General features: G+C 34.7%; 2 protein-coding genes across 2 annotated transcripts; both read right to left on the reverse strand.

Moving 5' to 3' along the window:
* Nucleotides 1–1,321: 1,321 nt before the first annotated feature.
* LOC109816541 (ethylene-responsive transcription factor 3) lies at nucleotides 1,322–2,692 on the reverse strand. Its single transcript, XM_020381591.3, has one exon. It carries the CDS (start codon nucleotides 2,213–2,215, stop codon nucleotides 1,592–1,594), a length of 624 nt encoding a protein of 207 aa, XP_020237180.2. The 5' UTR covers nucleotides 2,216–2,692; the 3' UTR covers nucleotides 1,322–1,591.
* A 16,590-nt stretch (nucleotides 2,693–19,282) lies between these two features.
* On the reverse strand, nucleotides 19,283–19,738 carry LOC109810675 (uncharacterized). The gene has a single exon (XM_020374194.2). It carries the CDS (start codon nucleotides 19,736–19,738, stop codon nucleotides 19,283–19,285), a length of 456 nt encoding a protein of 151 aa, XP_020229783.2.
* Between the last annotated feature and the right edge of the window lie 437 nt (nucleotides 19,739–20,175).

Raw genomic sequence — 20,175 nt, forward strand, 5'->3', positions numbered from 1 at the left:
TTATGTGTCACACGAATATTATGGAGTTTTTAACAGGTTAATAATTAAAGGGAGAAGAATGATTTGTTGGAACTGATTACCAAGATGTCACTAGCTAATTCATGTGTGTTCCAATTTTCTCCACAAGAAGTTGTGTGGCAATGGAAGATGGCATTGTATGGCGTTAATGAATCGCATAAAGATGAATATCGCGAATGAATCATAAAAAGACAAAGGAAATAATAAGTGGCAAGTGAGGGGTTAGGCTGCAAATTGCAATATGGAATACAGCCCCCAATGAAGGGTCACTTCACACGCTCAGTGCGTCTTTAAGCTCCCGTTGACTTTTCATAAATCTCATCCATTACTTCAAATAATTCCACATTTTTCACCTTAAAATTCAATCTTCATAAACATAAAAATCACGTTACTTTATTTTTATAGAGACTGAATTAATAAAAAAAATTACACCTTCAGAACAAGCAACACAACCTACCTTCTAGAAGTGGGGTAGGAAAGCCCCAATTTCTTTATCGCCAAACTCCTTCTAATTACACAACACCTTCCTCTCTTTGGACAAATGCTTCATCATTCAGCCTTCTAACACCGTCTTCCACTAGCCTTCATTTGAGAAGGGAATAGTAACTAAGAAGCAAAATTTAAAATTTAAATAAATAATTGTCTTAAAGAAAAATCAACTAAACAAAAATACACATCATTAGGCATATTTTTACTTGTAACGTTAGTTTGGGCGGGTAAAACTAAAATAACAGCTGGATTGACAAAATCATTATTCGTGGCGTTTGGATGAAATTGAATTGATTCGTTTCTTACACAACAAACTCATTTACGAAGTTACAATTACAAGTCACACTATTTGTAAGAAGGGAATCCATCACAAAAAAAAAAAAAAAGAAGAAAAAAAGCATTTCTCTCGTCCAAATCCAAATCCAATCATTCCCACCTAGATCTAAAATAACCCACGCTGCCAAACACCTTTGAGTGGCATCGGAGGCAAAATGATAGTCCTTTCCCTATTGCAATTGCTCCCAGAACAAGAAAAGGTAAGAACAAATAATCACTCAACCAACAAGGTTTCTTCCAAACCACCCCTAGGTTAATCTTGGTCATAAAGGCAAGGCAAAAATCAAAATCAAAACCACAATAAAGCTACCTTGCCCCTATCATCACATGGAAATCGAATCAATTCTATTCATTACCGCCTTATATATAATAATTCAAACATTACAAATTTCAGCAAAAATAAAATAAAAGTCAAACCAATCGGAGTTTCCAAGAGTAAAGAAAAAAAAAATAGCACGGATATCTAACTACATCTATGTTATAGAGCAATACTGAATTTCTTAACTAATATAATACACAGAGACAATGCATACATACCCACATGGGAGCCATAATTACTTTCTCTTTTTTTTTTTTTTTCCTAAATAAAATGAAACCCAGGAGTCAGGACAGAATCTTGCTCTCACAGAATTAAGATCATATTACCACAATCTTACATCTGATCATCATTTGAAACATTTGTTCCGCACAACAATAATAAGAAAAAAATGAAGTGAAAAAAAATGAGAAATTAAAAAAGATTGGACGATCAGAGACAAAGCGCGGTGCAGCGGAGGTCGTCGTCCGCATCGTCAAACGGCAGCGCGTTGAGATCAAAGGGCAAGGGAGGCCGAAACGAGGAGGAGACGATGTTGTCGTCGCCGTCGTCCACGACGGAGGAGGAGGAGTCGCAGTCGCTGTGGCAGTCTTCGGGGACAAGTGGGGGAGTGCGCGGGTACCTCCGCGTGGCGGCCAAAAACGGCGTCGCAGTGGGAGGGCGGGGCCCACTGAAGGACTCAACGGTGCTACTCATCCCACTCGATGTGGGCCTCTGAGGGTTGTTAACGTTGTTGTTGTTGTTGTTGCTGCTGTGGTCGTAGTAGAAGAAAGCATCGGTTGTTGGGTTTTGCTGTTGTTGGTAACACAACTGCGAGAGAGGGAAATTTGTTTTCGCCTTCGGACCTCGGAGACTCCGAGCGGCGGCGTCGTAGGCGCGTGCGGCTTCCTCCGCCGAATCGAATGTTCCCAACCACACTCGAGCTTTCTTCAACGGGTCTCTGATCTCCGCCGCGAATCTCCCCCACGGTCTCTTCCGAACGCCGCGGTAGCGCGGCTCCTTTAAAACGGATCCGTTGGCCTCCACCGCCGTGGGTCCTCCTCTACCCCGCCGCATCTCTTCGGAGAAATTAATGAACAAAAAACCAGACACCCAGGTTGGGGCGACAGAACAAGTTGCGATTTTGGGTGGAATTCGAAGCTTAGAGAGACATGGGAGGGTGTGTGATATTAATGGGTGTTCACAAGTGGTGGGTGTTAAGGATATGAAGTTATAAGATGATGAGGATGAGGGTAAGAGAGAGAAAGAGGAGAGAGAAAGAGAAAGAATTGAAGGCGGTACCACTACCACCTTCTCCTCTTCTTCTTCTTCTTCTTCTGCTCCTTCAACCACACACACATAAAAATATATTATTAATAAAAAATATCCATCTCAACTCTCAACTCTCAACTCTCAACTCTCAACCGTGTTCGCGTTTTTCTTCTCTCTGTGGGTTTCCTTTTCCTCTCTCTCTCTCTCTCTCTCTAATACCATTTCTTTTTTCTTTTTTGTTTTTATTTCTTTACCTTCCGTCGCAAACTCACCTCTTCTCTTGCTTTCTTTATCCCCTCCCTACTTTATCTTTTTTATTTATTTATTTTTCTCGATTACGAATTACGAAGAGTGAGTTGTGTAATGACGAGAAGGCCCTTGGGGTTTCTTGAAGGTAAATTTGCCCTGCAGGCTTGCATTGGTTGGTGTACTTTTCATTGGGTGAGGTCCCTTTCATGATATCATGCCACTGTTTATTTTGTATCTTTATTTTTTTCTACTTTTTTCGGTGGGCACACAGGCTGCTAAATCAATGCACATCATCTTACTCTTATCTGTATCTTCAATCTTAATAAATAATTTCTTCTTTTTTTTCCTTGTTAAGCAATGGATTTCGATTTTGAAGATATTTTACGCCAATTTCTAAATCTACGTCGTATTTTTTTTTCTTTTTTGATAAATAATTTATTATTATGTTTATTCATTTCAATTATTTTGGCTCAGGACCGAGAGTTGATTGTGCCATGCGAGAGAAACATTCATATATAGCTGGCCAAATATTATTTTTTTTAGTAAAAAAATTATTAATCATTAATTGGAGTGAACTGACTTTCTTTTAAATTAATCAGCAATCTAATTTGTAGTGCGAACTATGCAAATTTTTTCATACTACGAGATCTTTTATTAATACGAATTATAATTCTATATTATATGGCAAAGGAAAAATTACACCAAGAAAAAAAAAATACATGTCTGGAAATTTTTAAATAGACATGAATGGCCTCCATCTTGGATTGAAGAAGAAAAAGAAAAATCAATTTTCAGACTTCCTGATCAAGCTATACAAATCTTGTAGTTGGAGGCCTATATTTTAAAACAATAAAATTATTTTAAGATTCTTATACAACAGTCGCATAAATATTTATATACCAAATATATATAAAGGTATAGAAAATTTAAAATGGTTTCAATTTATATGACTATAAATTATAAAGTCATCTATGATATTACATATATATCATGTACTTATATATAATATACATCAAAATACTAAAAACATAAATCCTATCATTAATTAATGTCTTTGTACAACTAATACTATATAAGAACCGTATAAGCAAAATAGGTCATCTCTAACATAACTTTCACCCACAAGCCAACTATCAAAGTTAATCTTATTTTACTCTTATATTAAGTATAATCATTACAGTTTAACTACAATGACAATAAATTATAAGCTTATGGAATAATCAATCATCATAAGTACGAAATTCACAACTTAAAAAACTTCAACCATTAGCTCATAACATGACATCAACTTAAAACATCCACCACTAATTCATAAAAAAAAAAAAAAAAACAAATCAACAATTGGTCAACATATGAACAACTCATGATGAATGGCAAACAACTAAGAAACTCCAAAAACAATTGAACAGCATAAACAACTGATGTGTTATCACGTATATTAACTTGTGAAGATTTTCTACGACTACAGTAAGTAGTTAATAGCTTGACTCTATCGAACCACAGTTAGTGAAAAACCAGAAACAACAACTAGTTATCAAACTATACACAATGGCTAGCACGGTGACCATGATTGCTTTATCAAGTTTTGTCACTTAAAGAATAAAAGTATATTACTATTATCAATGTATAACAACTTCGATTTGAGCTTATCATGCCCTTAACATGCATAACTAAATATCTTGTGAGATTAGCTTGTCGACTATTCTCTAAATACTATACACTTTCCCAATTATCAATTAAAAATTTTAACAATCAACTTTATACCTTTCTCACTTTGTCACTCCATACATATATGCATTGACCTAACCCTCATACAAACCCACATAAAATCTAAAGAAGACAACTTACAAACACCTTCTCATTCAAAGGCCAACCACTCACTGAGGGATTATCAACTATGGTCTCTTTGAGTACAACAACTTATATTTCATTAAAGGAATATTTTAATTTATAAAACAATTTTACTCTCTTTCAATTTATATATATATATATATATATATATATATATATATATATATATATATATATATATATATATCAATTGAGACATGTATAACACCATCACATGTCTAAACATCTTAACAACCTAATCAACTATAAACAACATACAACTTACAACTTAATCAACTCCAACCATATATCAATTTTCAACTTAGCAACTGAAAACATCACTATAGATCATCATAGATTAATGCATAATAACCTATAGCCATACAACATCATTCACCATGTGAGTAATCAATATACTGTAGTCATTTTGAACACTTAGTCAACTAACAAGTTTCTCATTCAATTACCCACACTCAGCGCCACTCTTTCAGTGGCTAACACCATCAAGTAAAGGTGTAACCGAGTATGAGTAACTCAGTAACTCAAATTGTCCCAAATTGATCCAGTGATTTTTGATTGAATATTTTTAGCATTTAGGGTTAAATCTAACCCAACCTGATCAAAACTCAAAATGTACAAGTCTAGTAATGAGTTTTGTATTTTTTAACCTATAACTCAACCCAACCAGATCATATATAATAAAATTAATAATGATAATATTAATAAATTATTGTTTAGATGATCACTTGATTGGGATAATATTCTTTGTCACTGTTGCTTAATAATAATTTTGTGTGTTTAGAATTAATAGTATTATAACAATACAATAATTTTATTTTGTATTAATGTTTGTTGTTTGAAGTAATAACAATATAATAAATCAACAAATTATTTTAAAATTTAGTTTGTATCATTATTTATTTAAAAAAAATAGATTTTGATGAGATTTTATGCCAATTTCTAATAATAATCCATATGTTTTCTTCTAAGAAAAGAAACAAGTTTATTTTTTTTTTCCATTTCAATTATTTCAACCTAGGGTGTCCAGTTAAATGAATCTCATCCATTTAAACATTTTTTTTAATCATTTATGATATGTAACATTATCAAATATTAAAATTAAAAGAAGTATGAGATTTCATCCGGTTGTTTTGAAATTAGAGAGGATTTTTCCGCATATCGTAGGAAATACACCTATTTTCAATGGGCACACGCAGAGTGGTAAATACACAGAGGATCTTATATGTATCTTAAATCCAAGTAAATAAATATAATACGCATACTTTGAAGGAATATATCTTGATTTTTGAAATACTTAACGCCATTTTTTAATATTAAACTCTGAATCTCCCTTTTAGAAAGGAAACAAGTTTATATCCTCTTTTAATTCATTTCAATTGTTTTAACTGAAGGTGGTCAAATTGAGTGTGTTGCGTGCCAATATCATTCATATATAATCAGACAAATATTGACTCTCTTTATATGTATTTTTCCATAGGAACTTTATTAAGTTGGTGCGAAATAACTTTATTTTTAAAATAATCGGCACTTAAACTACTTATGTGAACTATACCTGTTTTCAGTAGTAAATGCACAAATGATCTTATTTGTATCTTAAATCTTAATAATAATAATAATAATAATAATAATAATAATAATGATAATTTTTTAGTGGCTACACACCGTGCGGAAAATCCGTAAATGCATAGATGATTATTTTTTTTGTTTGTATCATAAATCTCAATAAATAAATACAATTTCTTCTTATAAAGCAATGGATTTTGATTTTGAAGAGATTTACACCAATTTCTAATAATAATCCATAAATTTTATTATATAAACGGAATATTTTTTTCTTTCCTTTTCATTCATGACATATATTTCAGCCAATTATTTCGATAGAGAGTGAAAGAGCTGGTTGTGCCGTGTGCAAGTTCATGCATACCTGGCCAAATATATATATCTTTTCATTTGATTTTTTAATAGGAACTCTATTAATTGTTAGTTCGGAAAATATATTCGGACATTCAAATGCTAGTAGGTAAAAGAAAGAAACATATGGATATGATAGAGAAATAAATAGAAATAAATAAAAGTTGTTGATGTGGTGCTTAATAATTTAGAATGTCCAAAAATTGTTACCATCTAAGTTTCAATAAAAAAAATTGTGTAAGTTGTAAAATAATTGCTTCTTCTTTTTTTTTTTTTTCCTTCTAACTAAACTAATTAAAAGTGTTCCCATTTAATTCCATTAAATTGAATTAAAACTTAGTTTTGGACAAAACATATTAAAAAACATAAACTTAAAAAAAATATGGAATTGGATTAAATTACTTTAATCTTTAAATTACCCATCCATTGGAGAGTAAATAACTAAATACCTCTGCTTCTCATTTATAAAGGAGAGAGAGAGAAAGAGAATAATGCACGTCTATATGCTCACTCTTTTGGCATGACCCCATTAATTTCTTCTTTGCAAACATTTTATTTTTATTCCCTTGAACCAAACATTTACATAAAGAAAAATGCAAACACACCTCCCCAATTCACTATCCTAAACTCTTTATTGTTTATCGTAAAAATTAAAAGAAATAATAATAACTATACACGGGTTTTGGTTGAATTTCAGAATCTGATTCCACGCAAATTTTAGAAACCAGACCAAGTTACATTCATAGGTGGGGTTAAGACACCACATGCCATCTGGGTCGACGACATGGTCAACCATCATTAACACCATTCACCATGAATTAAGGTTTTGGTTAACTAAGTCATTATTTTTTAATCTAAGAACCAATAATACGTAAAATCTAATTATTTTAAAATATTTTTAGATAATTTCGAAAGTAGCGTGTAAAATACATTTTCAAACGAGGAAGCAAATAAAACATTAACATGATTAATTAAAAAAAGTAATTATTTAAACTATATATTTTAATGTATAATATAAGAAAACATGGTATCAATTCCTGCGCATTCTTTTACACACGGGAAGAAGCTCATATTCAAACCATATAATGCATTTAAAAAATTGCCATGCTTTAAGGCTGCATCGTTTGCAATGACATTCTTTTACATATTTTAAATTTTGAACTATATAAGTCGGTTTTGCCCGATAGAATTATATTATTGAGGATTTGAACAAATGAATAGGATTGCATTTGATTATTTCCGTTGAATAAGATATATGTTCCCAATTAATATTCCAAATTCATTAAAGAAACATAAATTAGAGACCAGATTGTACATTGAAGAAACTAATCAAAGATGATTCTGTCCAACGCACTGTACATGCTACTTTCTTTGCTTTTGCCGCTTTTGACCAAAATAATATATAAACTTGAAACTTGAAAATTCCGGTTCCTATTTTCAAGAAGCACAGTGTTTTTTGTCCGTTGTATAACTATATAACATCAACCAAACAGCGCCTTAAAACTTAAGAAAAAGGGTGCATCATAATCCATACGGTTCAAGTAAATACGAATATAAATAAATAAAGCTTATAAACTCGAGTTTTGAAATTAAACAATGACAAAATGAAAATTACCTTAATAGGTTGATAATACATGATTTGATAATTGTTGCCAAGCATTATTGGCAACACAAAATTAATCTGTCATTTATTTTGAGGTTGCGAGTCTCAAGTCTTACCGCTGAAACATGGTGTTCAGATTGCTGCAACCACATCACCTTTTTACGAAGATGCTCAATTACAATAATATCCATTTGACTAAGCTCAAAGAAACTGTCATTGATTCAGCATGGTACTGTAGTTTTGAATAATAAATAAACTGAAATGAATAGTATTGTTAGATGAAATACGTGTTGAGTTTGGTATATGTCGATAATTTAATCGCACTTAAATAAGCTGTGTAAATAATGTGAATAAATTGAATATGCACCTATGCTCGTAACTCATCAGTCTTAATTAGTTAAATATATGGCACAAATTCTCAACAAAATAATGCTTAAAATATGATCAACAACGATTTATTTTCTATAATTTTTACCCTTTGCTTACGTGTGAAAGAAAAGGAATTTTTTGAGGGTGAGAAATTGAGCAGACTGGAATTTACTGAACAAATGGTACGTTGTGTTTGGTATTTGTTGGTCTTGTTCAGCTTTCTTTTTTAAGTAAATAGTAATTAAAGGTTCTATAGTTTCTGATAGACGGTGCACTTGTCAAAACCCAAAACCATACACGGTTAAAAGATATTGCCTTTATTTCGAAAACCGAACCGAATTGACTGGTTAAAAAAAAAAACATATTATTGCATGGGCCACATGGTTCAAATAAATTATAAAATTGATCTAGTAAAATATATATTAAAAAAAAATAGTAAAAAGTTAATAAGAAAAAAAGGATAAAAATTGGTCAAAACCCAATTCACAATATTTTTTTACAACATATACTTTATTTTTCCTTTAAAAATAAAATCAACTAAAAATATTTATTATTATTTATTATTTAAAATATAAATTTGTTATTATTAGTAAATGATATATTGTAACACTATTCTTTTTAGGTGTTAAATTTAATTATATGATTAATGTTGATTAGTTGTTAGTTATGAATTAAGGATTTTGAAGTCAACAAACTTTGAATATTAAGTTATTTTTTTGGGGATACTTGAGTTAGAATTAAGTTGATACATCTTTAAAAAAAAAAGTATATACATGTTTTTTTTGAAAACATGAGTTAATGTTTTAAGAAAATTAAATAAAGAGAAGTTAGATAAATATTTTATGAACAAAAATCTTTATTATTTACCTTCTCCCTGGTGAAAATCTTTTACCCTTCCTTCCTTGTAGCTAAATCAGTTGAATAGGAAGAGATTTGAAGCTTTTGAAGCTAAGAATCTCATGTCAAAGGTCATACGGAGCTGATTCTTTTTTTTCTCCTCTTCTTAGTTCATATCAACAAGAGGTAAGAGAAGCTTTTGTGTTGTTTGTTAAATTGCATGATGAATAATGTTATTGGAGTGTACCTACTGTTGATTCTTGGATTGAATAAAGATTGAGTTAATGAGTCGTAGGACAAGATTAACTTAAGGGTTTGATTTGCTTTGGTAGTGAGTCATGCTAGTGATGACTTGTGTTTGTTGAGGTTACTTTGATGTAGTTATATTTTTTTTAGTTGTTTGACGAATGAATAGGGATATATTAATGCTAGTGTGTGTATGTGTGTGTGTGTATATATATATATATATATATATATATATATATATATATATATATATATATATATGTATGTATATACATGGGCTAGGTTTTTTTAGTCTTTTGTTATGCATTTGTGTGTATGATAACCCTAGGTGAAATGGTGTTTATTATTTTTTCACTATGTTGAGACTGAAATATGGTAAGTGTAAGACTTGTTGAATTGTTATATATATCGTTAAAATTTTTTGCAGCGACCCGACATGACTATACAATTAACATAACATAGTATTACATATGCAGCAAAAAAACATAAATTAGTTATCTATACAATGGTTATTATGCAACAGTCACTTAAACATTTGTGCAACAAAAATAAATGTAGAGTATACAAAAAAAAAAATGTAAAGCTCCTTAAAGAGATACATACCCTATACAAATACAAATATAGAATATACATCTAAATATACAAGTTGCTGAAAACACAAACTCTATCGTCAGTCAATGTCTTTATATAACTAACATTGCATGAGACAAAATAGGTAATCTCCAACATGACCTTCCACCAACAAGCTAGTCCTCCAAGCTAATCCTACAATGTTTCCATACCAAATATGATCATTACACTCTAACTACCAGTAAAAAGAACGGATAATTTTGCAAAAAAAAAATCAACAAAATCACAACATTAATGTATCACTTATACACCACAAACAACTTAATTAATATCCATCTAGTTCATATTACATCATCAACTCATTATCTGTAACATCTTCAAATCATCACGTACAACTTGCAATATAATACAATTTAGCAACAATCAACATAAGTAAAATCACAACAACTTTAACACAATAAGATTCTCAACATCAATAACTTCAGACAATTAATGTCACGTCACCCATGTTAAATATGAAGATATCTTATAACAAAAATGATTTTTTTAAGTGCTTAATCATATCGAACTTACTTTTGATCTATTACAGTCAAATCAAATAAATATAATGTTAAACCTCTCAAAGTATTTAGTAAACAACTTATATTGATTTCTTATATTTTATCATTTGAACTAGAAAAATTTAATACTACTATTAAAATAAAATAATTTAAGTGCAAGTCTACCATAATCTTAATATGCATAACTAAGTCTAGTATAAAACCAATCAACCTTATAAATTGATAATTATATATATAGTTATATGTATATTAAAAAATTGATTACATGATAATTTTAGATAATTAAATTTTCATTTTTTTATCATTAGATGTTAAATTGTAAAAATATGTTACATCATTAGAACTCATAATTATGGTGAAAAAAAAAGACCTTCTTTAAATTATAACCTTTATCCTCTCCGACATTAATGTCAATGATTGTACCCATTATTATTTATTTTGTTATAATTTGGATGCACGAATGATGTCCGCATTCAGCACGACTGAATGCACTCGATCACGGGGAAAAGAAAAAACACATATCATTTGATTTATCATTTCAATTAAGATTTTTTTTGGTTGAGAATTTTAGTAAGAGGCCTACTAGCCTCGAGGGAAACTATTAATCAAGAACTATTTAACATACTGTATAAATATTTTTAAATATATTTTATATAAAAATAAAAGGTATAAAAAATATTAAAATATTTGTTTATCTATAAAAATTATAAAAATAGCAACGGGATCTCTACACTGTGACTGATCTAAGACTGAGTTGGTGGCGTAACAGAAAACAATTGAGCCCATGAAAATATTAAATGTAATGTAAATACATAAAATTATGGGAGCAGGATATAAAAAAATTATATATTTATAATTATTTCAAATTAAATATAATTACATACTTTGATTACTTTTAAGTTCATCATTATATATGTATACTACTTTCAATCTCGATCACGGGAAAACATCAAAATATAAATTAAAATATAAGTTAAAATTAAAAAGAATGTTAATAAGTATGAGTATATGGATTTTTTAATTAAATATCACAAAAGTCATGTTAATAAATAAAATATTTCGTTAAAAAAATGTTAAATTAAATGGAATAAAACATATGTTCTAAGTAAGTGAGAATAGAAGCATTTAATTTTGGTGAGTAGAGAAGATGAAAAGGTGAGGATCGTAAGATGTGAGAGAAGGGAAGAGAGTTTGAAAAACGAAAGAGTTGTGGGGACTCTGAAAATTGGGCATAGTTTTATATATTTTAAATTTTCTTGCGAAGCGCGCACGCCAGTTGCAGTTGCAGTTGCAGCAACTCATTCATTCGCAACTCAATCCTTTTGTCTTTTCCTTTTATTTCGGTTGCGCGGGAAATTGGGAAATTGCTTCCCCCCGCTATTTCTTACGCAACCACCTATTCCTTCTTATCTAATCTTAAGCACTAAGAGTTGATTCACGCTTAAATAAAATCAGGATTCAAATTCTGTCTTGTGTATAAAGTCACATTAAATCTTGGCTCAGCTATTTCATTTTTTGAGGTGCCGAGATTAGTTACTGTTGTCAGCGATAAATACTTCAAGAATGAAAAAAAAAAAAAAAAATTTCCTTCTTATCTCTTCCGCTTTTATTTTTCTTTTCTTTTCTTTTTCATGCACCAACTAATCATAATTTCACACCCAACCCCCTTTCTTTTTTAAATCCAATATTTCATGTACACGCAAAATTTATTATTTCACGCGGATAATCAACATTCACGTTAAGAAAATTCATGAAAGACTAGTGAAAAAAAATTACGAATATTAACTTTTTAAAAATAAAGTAGAGTAAAAAATCGCAATATTTTAAAAATTTAAAATATAAGCTGGCCTAAAGCAAATATCTTTATGTTGTACCGTTCTTTAGTTTCTTAGCAAAAAAGAAAAATGAAACATAGATGGGTACTAGACTACAAAATGTACCTTGCGTTGATACAAATTTTCTTTGATTATTTGTAGGTAGCGAAAATTACTAAATAAAGTCTGAACATATGAACGGGCCTCGGGCCCAGTTTTAATAACCTTTTAATAATATATGTACCGAATATATTCTTTATATATTTTAATTTAATAATATTATATTATGTATATAGATAAACAAGTCAGTAGCTCTAGTAGGTATATATATATTTTTTTCTTGGAAAAAAAAATTGTAACTGGGTTTTCCAATAAACAATGCAGAGTCCAGATGAAGCCTTACCCAATAATAACTTCTTACACAGACTTGACCTGATAGAGTGATGCCCTATCTTCACCCTAAGTCTAACACAACTCAACCTACTGTTACAATTTTTTTATTTTTATTTTTTATTTTTTTTATGAAGTTTGTTTTGTCTGTGTTTACAACAATTGTCTCGAAAATATCGTTTTTAAATGATGAATCAAAATTAAAAGAATCCTCAATTTTTTAAATGATTATGTAGGTAATTTTGTTAACCTTTGGAGCAGATTACCACCAATGAGATTTGTCGTATTACACACAACTCTCCTACCTTTTCTGCCTCTATAATAAATAACTTCTTAATTTTTCTAAAAAAATTGATATCATTTAGATATTACACCAACCTTTGACTGTTTGAAAAATACTATACTGTATGAAAGAAGTTGATGTAAATGTTTGAAAAACAGAGAGTTGTATGCAATATCATGAAATTTTAGGATTGTCAATGTAATTTACTTTAAAATATATTATTCTGTAACATTATTTTTTAATAATCTTTAAAAGTTTTAATCTTTTGGTTTAATTTTTTTGTTCTGTTAAAAATAATTGTTCCTCTTTATTGTATATATATATTTATTTATCTAACTTGAAAAAATAGTCTTTTAATTTATAATAAGATATTATATTTTAACATATTTAGTTCCAATCAATGCACTCTGATAAATTCCCAGGCCCTGATGGCTTAAACCCGGGTTTCTACAAGCGTTTTTGGGACTTACTTGGCCCGGAAATCTACCATGCAGGAGTCCAATGGCTTGAACAAGGCTCTTTTCCATTGCAACTCAACAACACAAACATTGTTCTGATACCAAAAGTGGACAACCCCACAACGATGAAAGACCTACGTCCGATCTCTCTGTGCAACGTCTTATACAAAATCATCTCAAAAGTGCTTGCAAACCGGTTAAAACCACTGCTGCCCAAATGTATCTCTGCTGAACAGTCAGCCTTTGTCGAGTCTCGCTCCATACTAGACAACGTGCTAGTTGCCATAGAGCTACTGCATCACATGAAATGCAAAACAAAGGGTAAAATAGGTGAGCTTGCCCTTAAGATCGATATCAGCAAAGCGTTTGACCGTGTGAACTGGGCCTATCTCCAAGCCGTGATGACAAAGCTGGGATTTCATAATAGATGGGTCCATTGGATGTGCATGTGTATGACCTCGGTCAACTTTAGCATTCTCATGAATGGTGAAGCATCCAAACCAATCGCTCCAGCCCGCGGATTGAGGCAAGGTGACCCATTGTCCCCTTACCTTTTCATCCTCTGTGCAGAAGGCTTATCTACACTTCTGAAAAAAGCAGAATCTCGTGGGGATCTACACGGAACCAAAATTTGCAGGGGCGCACCTCAACTAACGCATTTGCTGTTTGCCGATGATTGCTTCCTCTTCTGCCGAGCCTCAATATCAGAAAGCACAAAACTTAAGGAGATCCTGAACCAATATGAGAGGCCTTCGGGACAAGCTATTAACCTCCAAAAATCAGAAGCCTATTACAGCCACAATACACCTTTGAGCATACGTGAGGCTATCAATAACATTATGGGTGTCACTGAATGTATGGGTACAGGCAAATACCTAGGCTTACCATCCATGATTGGTCGCAAGAAGAAAGCTATGTTTAACAACATTAAGGACAGAATTTGGAGGAAAATCAATCACTGGTCAAGCAAGCACTTATCCAAAGCAGGGCGGGAAATACTCTTGAAATCTGTCGCTCAAGCAATCCCTTCGTATTGCATGAGCACTTTTCTCCTCCCAACCACGCTCAGTAATGAAATACAAAGGATGATGAACTCCTTTTGGTGGGGTTCAAACAGAAATGCTGGTCATGGAATACATTGGTTAAATTGGGAAAAAGTATCTATGCGAAAAGAACATGGTGGAATGGGATTCCGTCATCTCCATAGTTTCAACTTAGCCATGCTAGGGAAGCAAGGTTGGAAGTTTCTAACCAACCAAGATGCTATCTTAACTCGCGCTTTCAAAGCAAAATACTTCCCAAGAGGGGACTTTTTGGGGGCTCAACTGGGCCACAACCCAAGTTATGTTTGGCGTAGCATCCACGCTTCACAGGTGGTGGTTAAGGGCGGCTTGAGATGGTGTATAGGTAACGGTCAAGACATTCATGTATGGAGGCACCCTTGGTTGCGAACCACTGCAACACCATACGTGACCACGCCTAGCCCACTGGGTCATGAGAACCTACGGGTATCCCATCTCATTAACACAGACTCAGGTACATGGAACCATGAGCTCCTTTCTTGTTTTCCCAGTCAGATGTCTCTGCCATAACTGCCATACCTCTCACCCACCTCCACGAAAGGGACTCCATCACTTGGAACCTCTCTAGAAAGGGTTGTTATAACGTCAAATCAGCATACTACTATATCATGGAGTCACTTATCTCCAACTCACACCTCAGGGAACCGGGTAACTGGCTGCATCTATGGAAACTTAAGCTCCCGCAAACAATGAAGATCTTCCTCTGGAGAATACTAAGAGATTGTTTACCCTCTCGCTCCCGGCTACAACAACGAGGTGTGCCATGCACTACCCTCTGTGCCCACTGTCACATGGGTCTGGAAAACGAATGGCACTTATTCTTTGACTGCGCTGAAGCCCAAGCCATCTGGAATGCTTATGGCATTTGGACTCTCATATCTCATGCTGTAAACAATGGCAATGGTTTCAAGGAGACGCTCAACCATCTGTTAAATAGCCTCAGCCACGAAAGCACAATCAAAATGGTAATCAGCCTATGGTGTATCTGGCGGCGCCGCAATGACAAGATCTGGTCAAACACCACCACTCCTCCTCATCTTGCTATCTCCCAGGCCATGCAGAAGTTTGCAGAATGGCAGCATGCACGATCAAAGGAACACCCTCCTCCCACACAATCATCATCTCCTGTTAGCTGGACGTGCCCACAAGTAGGCTTCATCAAAGGAAATGTTGATGCAGCCATATTTAAGGAAGACAACAAAGTGGGCTTTGGAATTTGTTTACGTGATGCAACTGGGTCCCTCATCAAGGCCAAGTCAGGCTGGTTATTCGGAGTAGCCCCGTCCCACGAAGCAGAAGCCATGGCTCTCCTAGAATCCATCCGGTGGGTGTGTGATCAAGGTTATACCCACGTCATACTAGAATCAGATTCCAAACAAGTTGTGGAGGACATCCAAAACTCCAACATCTATTATTCAGAATATGGTCACACTCTACATAGATGCCGTTTTCTACTCAACTCTAATCCAAACCTATTGGTCAGGTTCATCCGGAGACAAGCAAATCATGTCGCTCACTCCTTAGCTAGGGCGTCAAGATATTATGCTAGCTCCCACGTTTATGATTTTATCCCAACATGTATTGCACCTCTTATTTTGAATGATATCAGTTAAGTTTATTCCCCTAAAAAAAAAAAAAATTATATAAAACTTTATTCGCTAAGTTGCATTGCATACCGGGTAATGTAGAATTTGGGCTACATACATAGGCCGAGAAGCGGAAAACAATATCTCTGACAAAACATAATTGTTTGGGCTAATCAGGCCCACATGCTTTTCCCCGGCCGTTGAAAGACCCAAATAATTATTTTTCAACTTGACACTAGTTGTCTACTATTTCTCATAAATATTTTGGGTCCACTTCATACATGTATTTCTTCCATAAAATTTATGACGCTTAATATCCATGGTTATTTTTAAAAATAATAAGAAAATACTTTTAAATTATGTTTTAATTGCTAAAGCTGAAGATAGCAAATAATACATTACATGTACTCGTATGGAAAATGTTCTCCATTTTCATGTGCTAACGGAGACAATATATACACATAGTTATAATACAATTAAAATTTTTAAAAAAATATGAATGTCATTAAAATTTCCAGAGTTTAATGGCTATGTATAGAATGTGTAAAACTATTTTACACGGTCAATTAATTACAATTTATAATATGTAATGTTCTGATATACCATAAATTTTCATAAACCTTAGGACTCAATGTCAATAATATTAAATATTTTGTTCTCTTAAACAATTAAGGTATTTTAGAAGAAAAAAAATTGTAACATGCACCAAGCATCAAAGGGAACAATATCAATGCAATAACCCTAATGATGTTGTTCTGGCCAAGGGGTGCACTAGGGTTTTTTCCTAGGTCAAGCCTCAAAGCCAGAGCATTCAAAAGTGTAATCTGCCTTCTCAACTCTAGGATTTTTTTCTTTTATAGTTTCTTGTTTACGGGCTTTATGGGCCCCGAGAATGTAGGAATTTCCTTAACCGTTTTGATCTGGCTAATATTTGGTGAGGGACAGTGGGACCTTGCCCTTGCTATCGGGTAGTCCCTGTATGCGAGAGTTGTGTCGGCCCCCGACCGACCATACCTGTACTGAGGGTACAGTCAGGTATTGGCCGAGTTGGTTCTTGTAAGCGGAAGGAATCGGAAATATACCGACCAGGTTAAGTAGAGAAACCAAGTCGAATAATAACCGAACCACTCTTAGAGGGGTGATCGACGAGAGCTACAGTCGGCCTGACATATCGGCGAGAGCTACAGTCGGCCTGACATATCGGCGAGAGCTACAGTCTGCCTGGCATATCGGCGAGAGCTACAGTCGGCCTGACATATCAGTGAGAGCTACAGTCAGCCTGACATATCGGCAAGAGCTACAGTCAGCCTGACATATCGGCGAGAGCTACAGTCGGCCTGACATATCGGCGAGAGCTACAGTCGGCCTGGCATATTGGTGAGAGCTACAGTCGGCCTGGCATATCGGCGAGAGCTACAATCGGCCTGACATACGTAGTAGGCAGGTCAGAATCCGACTTGGACCGTACACTAGCCCTCCAGCGCTGAGCCTATAAGGCGGAAGGGCTTTGCTAGACAGGGGGTCGGCTTAGCCATGGCCGACATGTCCCTCGTGGAGGCCCCTAGTCAGATTTCGTCCTGGACCGTACATTAGCCCTCCAGCCTTGAGCGTGCAAGGTGAGAAGGCTTATCCTCAGTCGATACATACAGTCAGATTCTTGTTGAGCACACTTTTATGGCTAAGGCAAGGGACAGGCCAAGAAGATTCACAGACTCGTTATCTCAATTCGTGGCTCCTCGGGCTCTGGTAGGGGATGTGAGAAAATTCACCCAGTTAAAAAGCTTCAAATGGAGTAGTCGGTTAACTATCCCACTCAGTCACCTTGGGTCACCGAAATACTGAGTCGAAATTCACCAAAATCAAGTCGCCTAATTTCTGACTATAAATGATGAGAATTTTTTTTTGTTACAATGAAATTTGACAATCCGATCGGCGAAATACCAACTCACAAAATGAGTGGAAAATTTTCCGAGTTAAAATGAATCCAACTAATAGCCCCCATGCCCACCATTCCGAGAGTGAAATAAAAAGATGTTCTTCTGGCTAAGATGTGGCGTTTTTGGCCGAGGTGTGGGACATGATAAGCCTACGGGTCAGACAAATGCCGATCTCCCTAGAATGATTTAGTATTTTGGGTGTTCTCTGATGAGTTTTGCTTCCCCCTAGTTCGGATTTTTACCGAGCGATCATGAATTTGTGTCTTCGAGTTATTTTATACTCACCCAGTCGGAATTTAACCGATCAATCACGAGTTTGGTCTTCGAGTTATTTATACTCGCCCAGTCAGATTTTTACAGATCAATCACGAGTTTGTCTTCGAGTTATTTATACTCGCCCAGTCGGATTTTTACTGATCAATCACGAGTTTGGTCTTCGAGTTATTTATACTCGCCCAGTCGGATTTTTACCGATCAATCACGAGTTTGGTCTTCGAATTATTTATACTCGCCCAGTCGAATTTTTACCGATCAATCACGAGTTTGTCTTCGAGTTATTTATACTCGCCCAGTCGGATTTTTACCGATCAATCACAAGTTTGTCTTCGAGTTATTTATACTCGCCCAGTAGGATTTTTACCGATCAATCACGAGTTTGGTCTTCGAATTATTTATACTCGCCCAGTCAGATTTTTACTGATCAATCACGAGTTTGTCTTCGAGTTATTTATACTCGCCCAGTCAGATTTTTACTGATCAATCACGAGTTTCTCTTCGAGTTATTTATACTCGCCCAGTCGGATTTTTACCGATCAATCACGAGTTTGTCTTCGAGTTATTTATACTCGCCCAGTCGGATTTTTACCGATCAATCACGAGTTTGGTCTTCGAGTTATTTATACTCGCTCAGTCGAATTTTTACCGATCAATCACGAGTTTGTCTTCGAGTTATTTATACTCGCCCAGCCGGACTTTTGCCGACAATCACGAGTTTGTGGTGCCTTCAAAATAACACATGTTAGAAATCATATAAGGTAAATAAGGGATGATGTTTATTAGGATTCAAGAATTATTGGTTTGCGGTGCCTCATTAAAAACCTTCTCAGCAAAAAACCTTTTCACATTTTTATATGGAACAAAAATCTCTTGGGACGACCCTAGCTTCTCGGCTTTCAGCTACCCTTTTGTTGATTTGTCCCTCCTCCGTCTTGATATGACTCAGCGCGAAAGCTCTCACCTCCGACATCGTTTGACAACTCGCTTTCTCTAGCGCGATGTCGAAAGCTCCAGACCTTAAGCCCTTCTGGAACGCGATGACTGCCATCCTTTCATCCAAGGACGCTATCCTCAAGGCGACCTCGTTGAACCTTTGCAGAAAGTCCTTCAACGACTCCTCCCGCTGCTGTTTGAGATCGAACAAGTCCGACGTGATCGGTGGTTTCTTCTTGTTAGCGGCGAACTGTGTCATGAAGAGCCGACTAAAGACATCAAAGTCGGTGATTGATCGGTCAGGGAGACCACTAAACCAATCCAGTGCTGCTTTTCTGAGTGTACCCATGAATAGTTTGCAGCGAACTTCCATACTTCCTCCACAAATCAACATTTGAGCGCGGAAATTCGTCAAGTGCTGACTGGGATCCTGAGTTCCATCAAAAGGTTCGACTTGGGGAATCCGATGATCCCTCGGGATGGTCTCGGCCTCTATGGCCTCCGAAAAAGGTCAAAAATCCCTGGGGACTTCCATCATGACATCTTCCTCCACCGTCCTGGCGTTGGCCGTTATCATAGCTTGCATCTCGTCCGCCCGCCTCCTAATCTCCTCATTTTCTCGTTGAATAGCCACCTCTCTCTCCCTGGATCGCGCATTCTCCTCCCTCAATCCGTTGATCAATGCCATCATCTCCTCCATGGTAGGGTGTTGTGAGTCGTTGTTGGATGTGCCGCCTCTCGCCATGGTAAAGTGCGGGTTCTCCTGTGTTACTTGGGGCGTAGGAAAAGTTTCACCGTAGCCCTACGGTG

The sequence above is a fragment of the Cajanus cajan genome, chromosome 9, assembly GCF_000230855.2.
Source record: "Cajanus cajan strain Asha chromosome 9, NIPB_CcT2T_4, whole genome shotgun sequence".
NCBI lineage: Eukaryota > Viridiplantae > Streptophyta > Magnoliopsida > Fabales > Fabaceae > Cajanus > Cajanus cajan.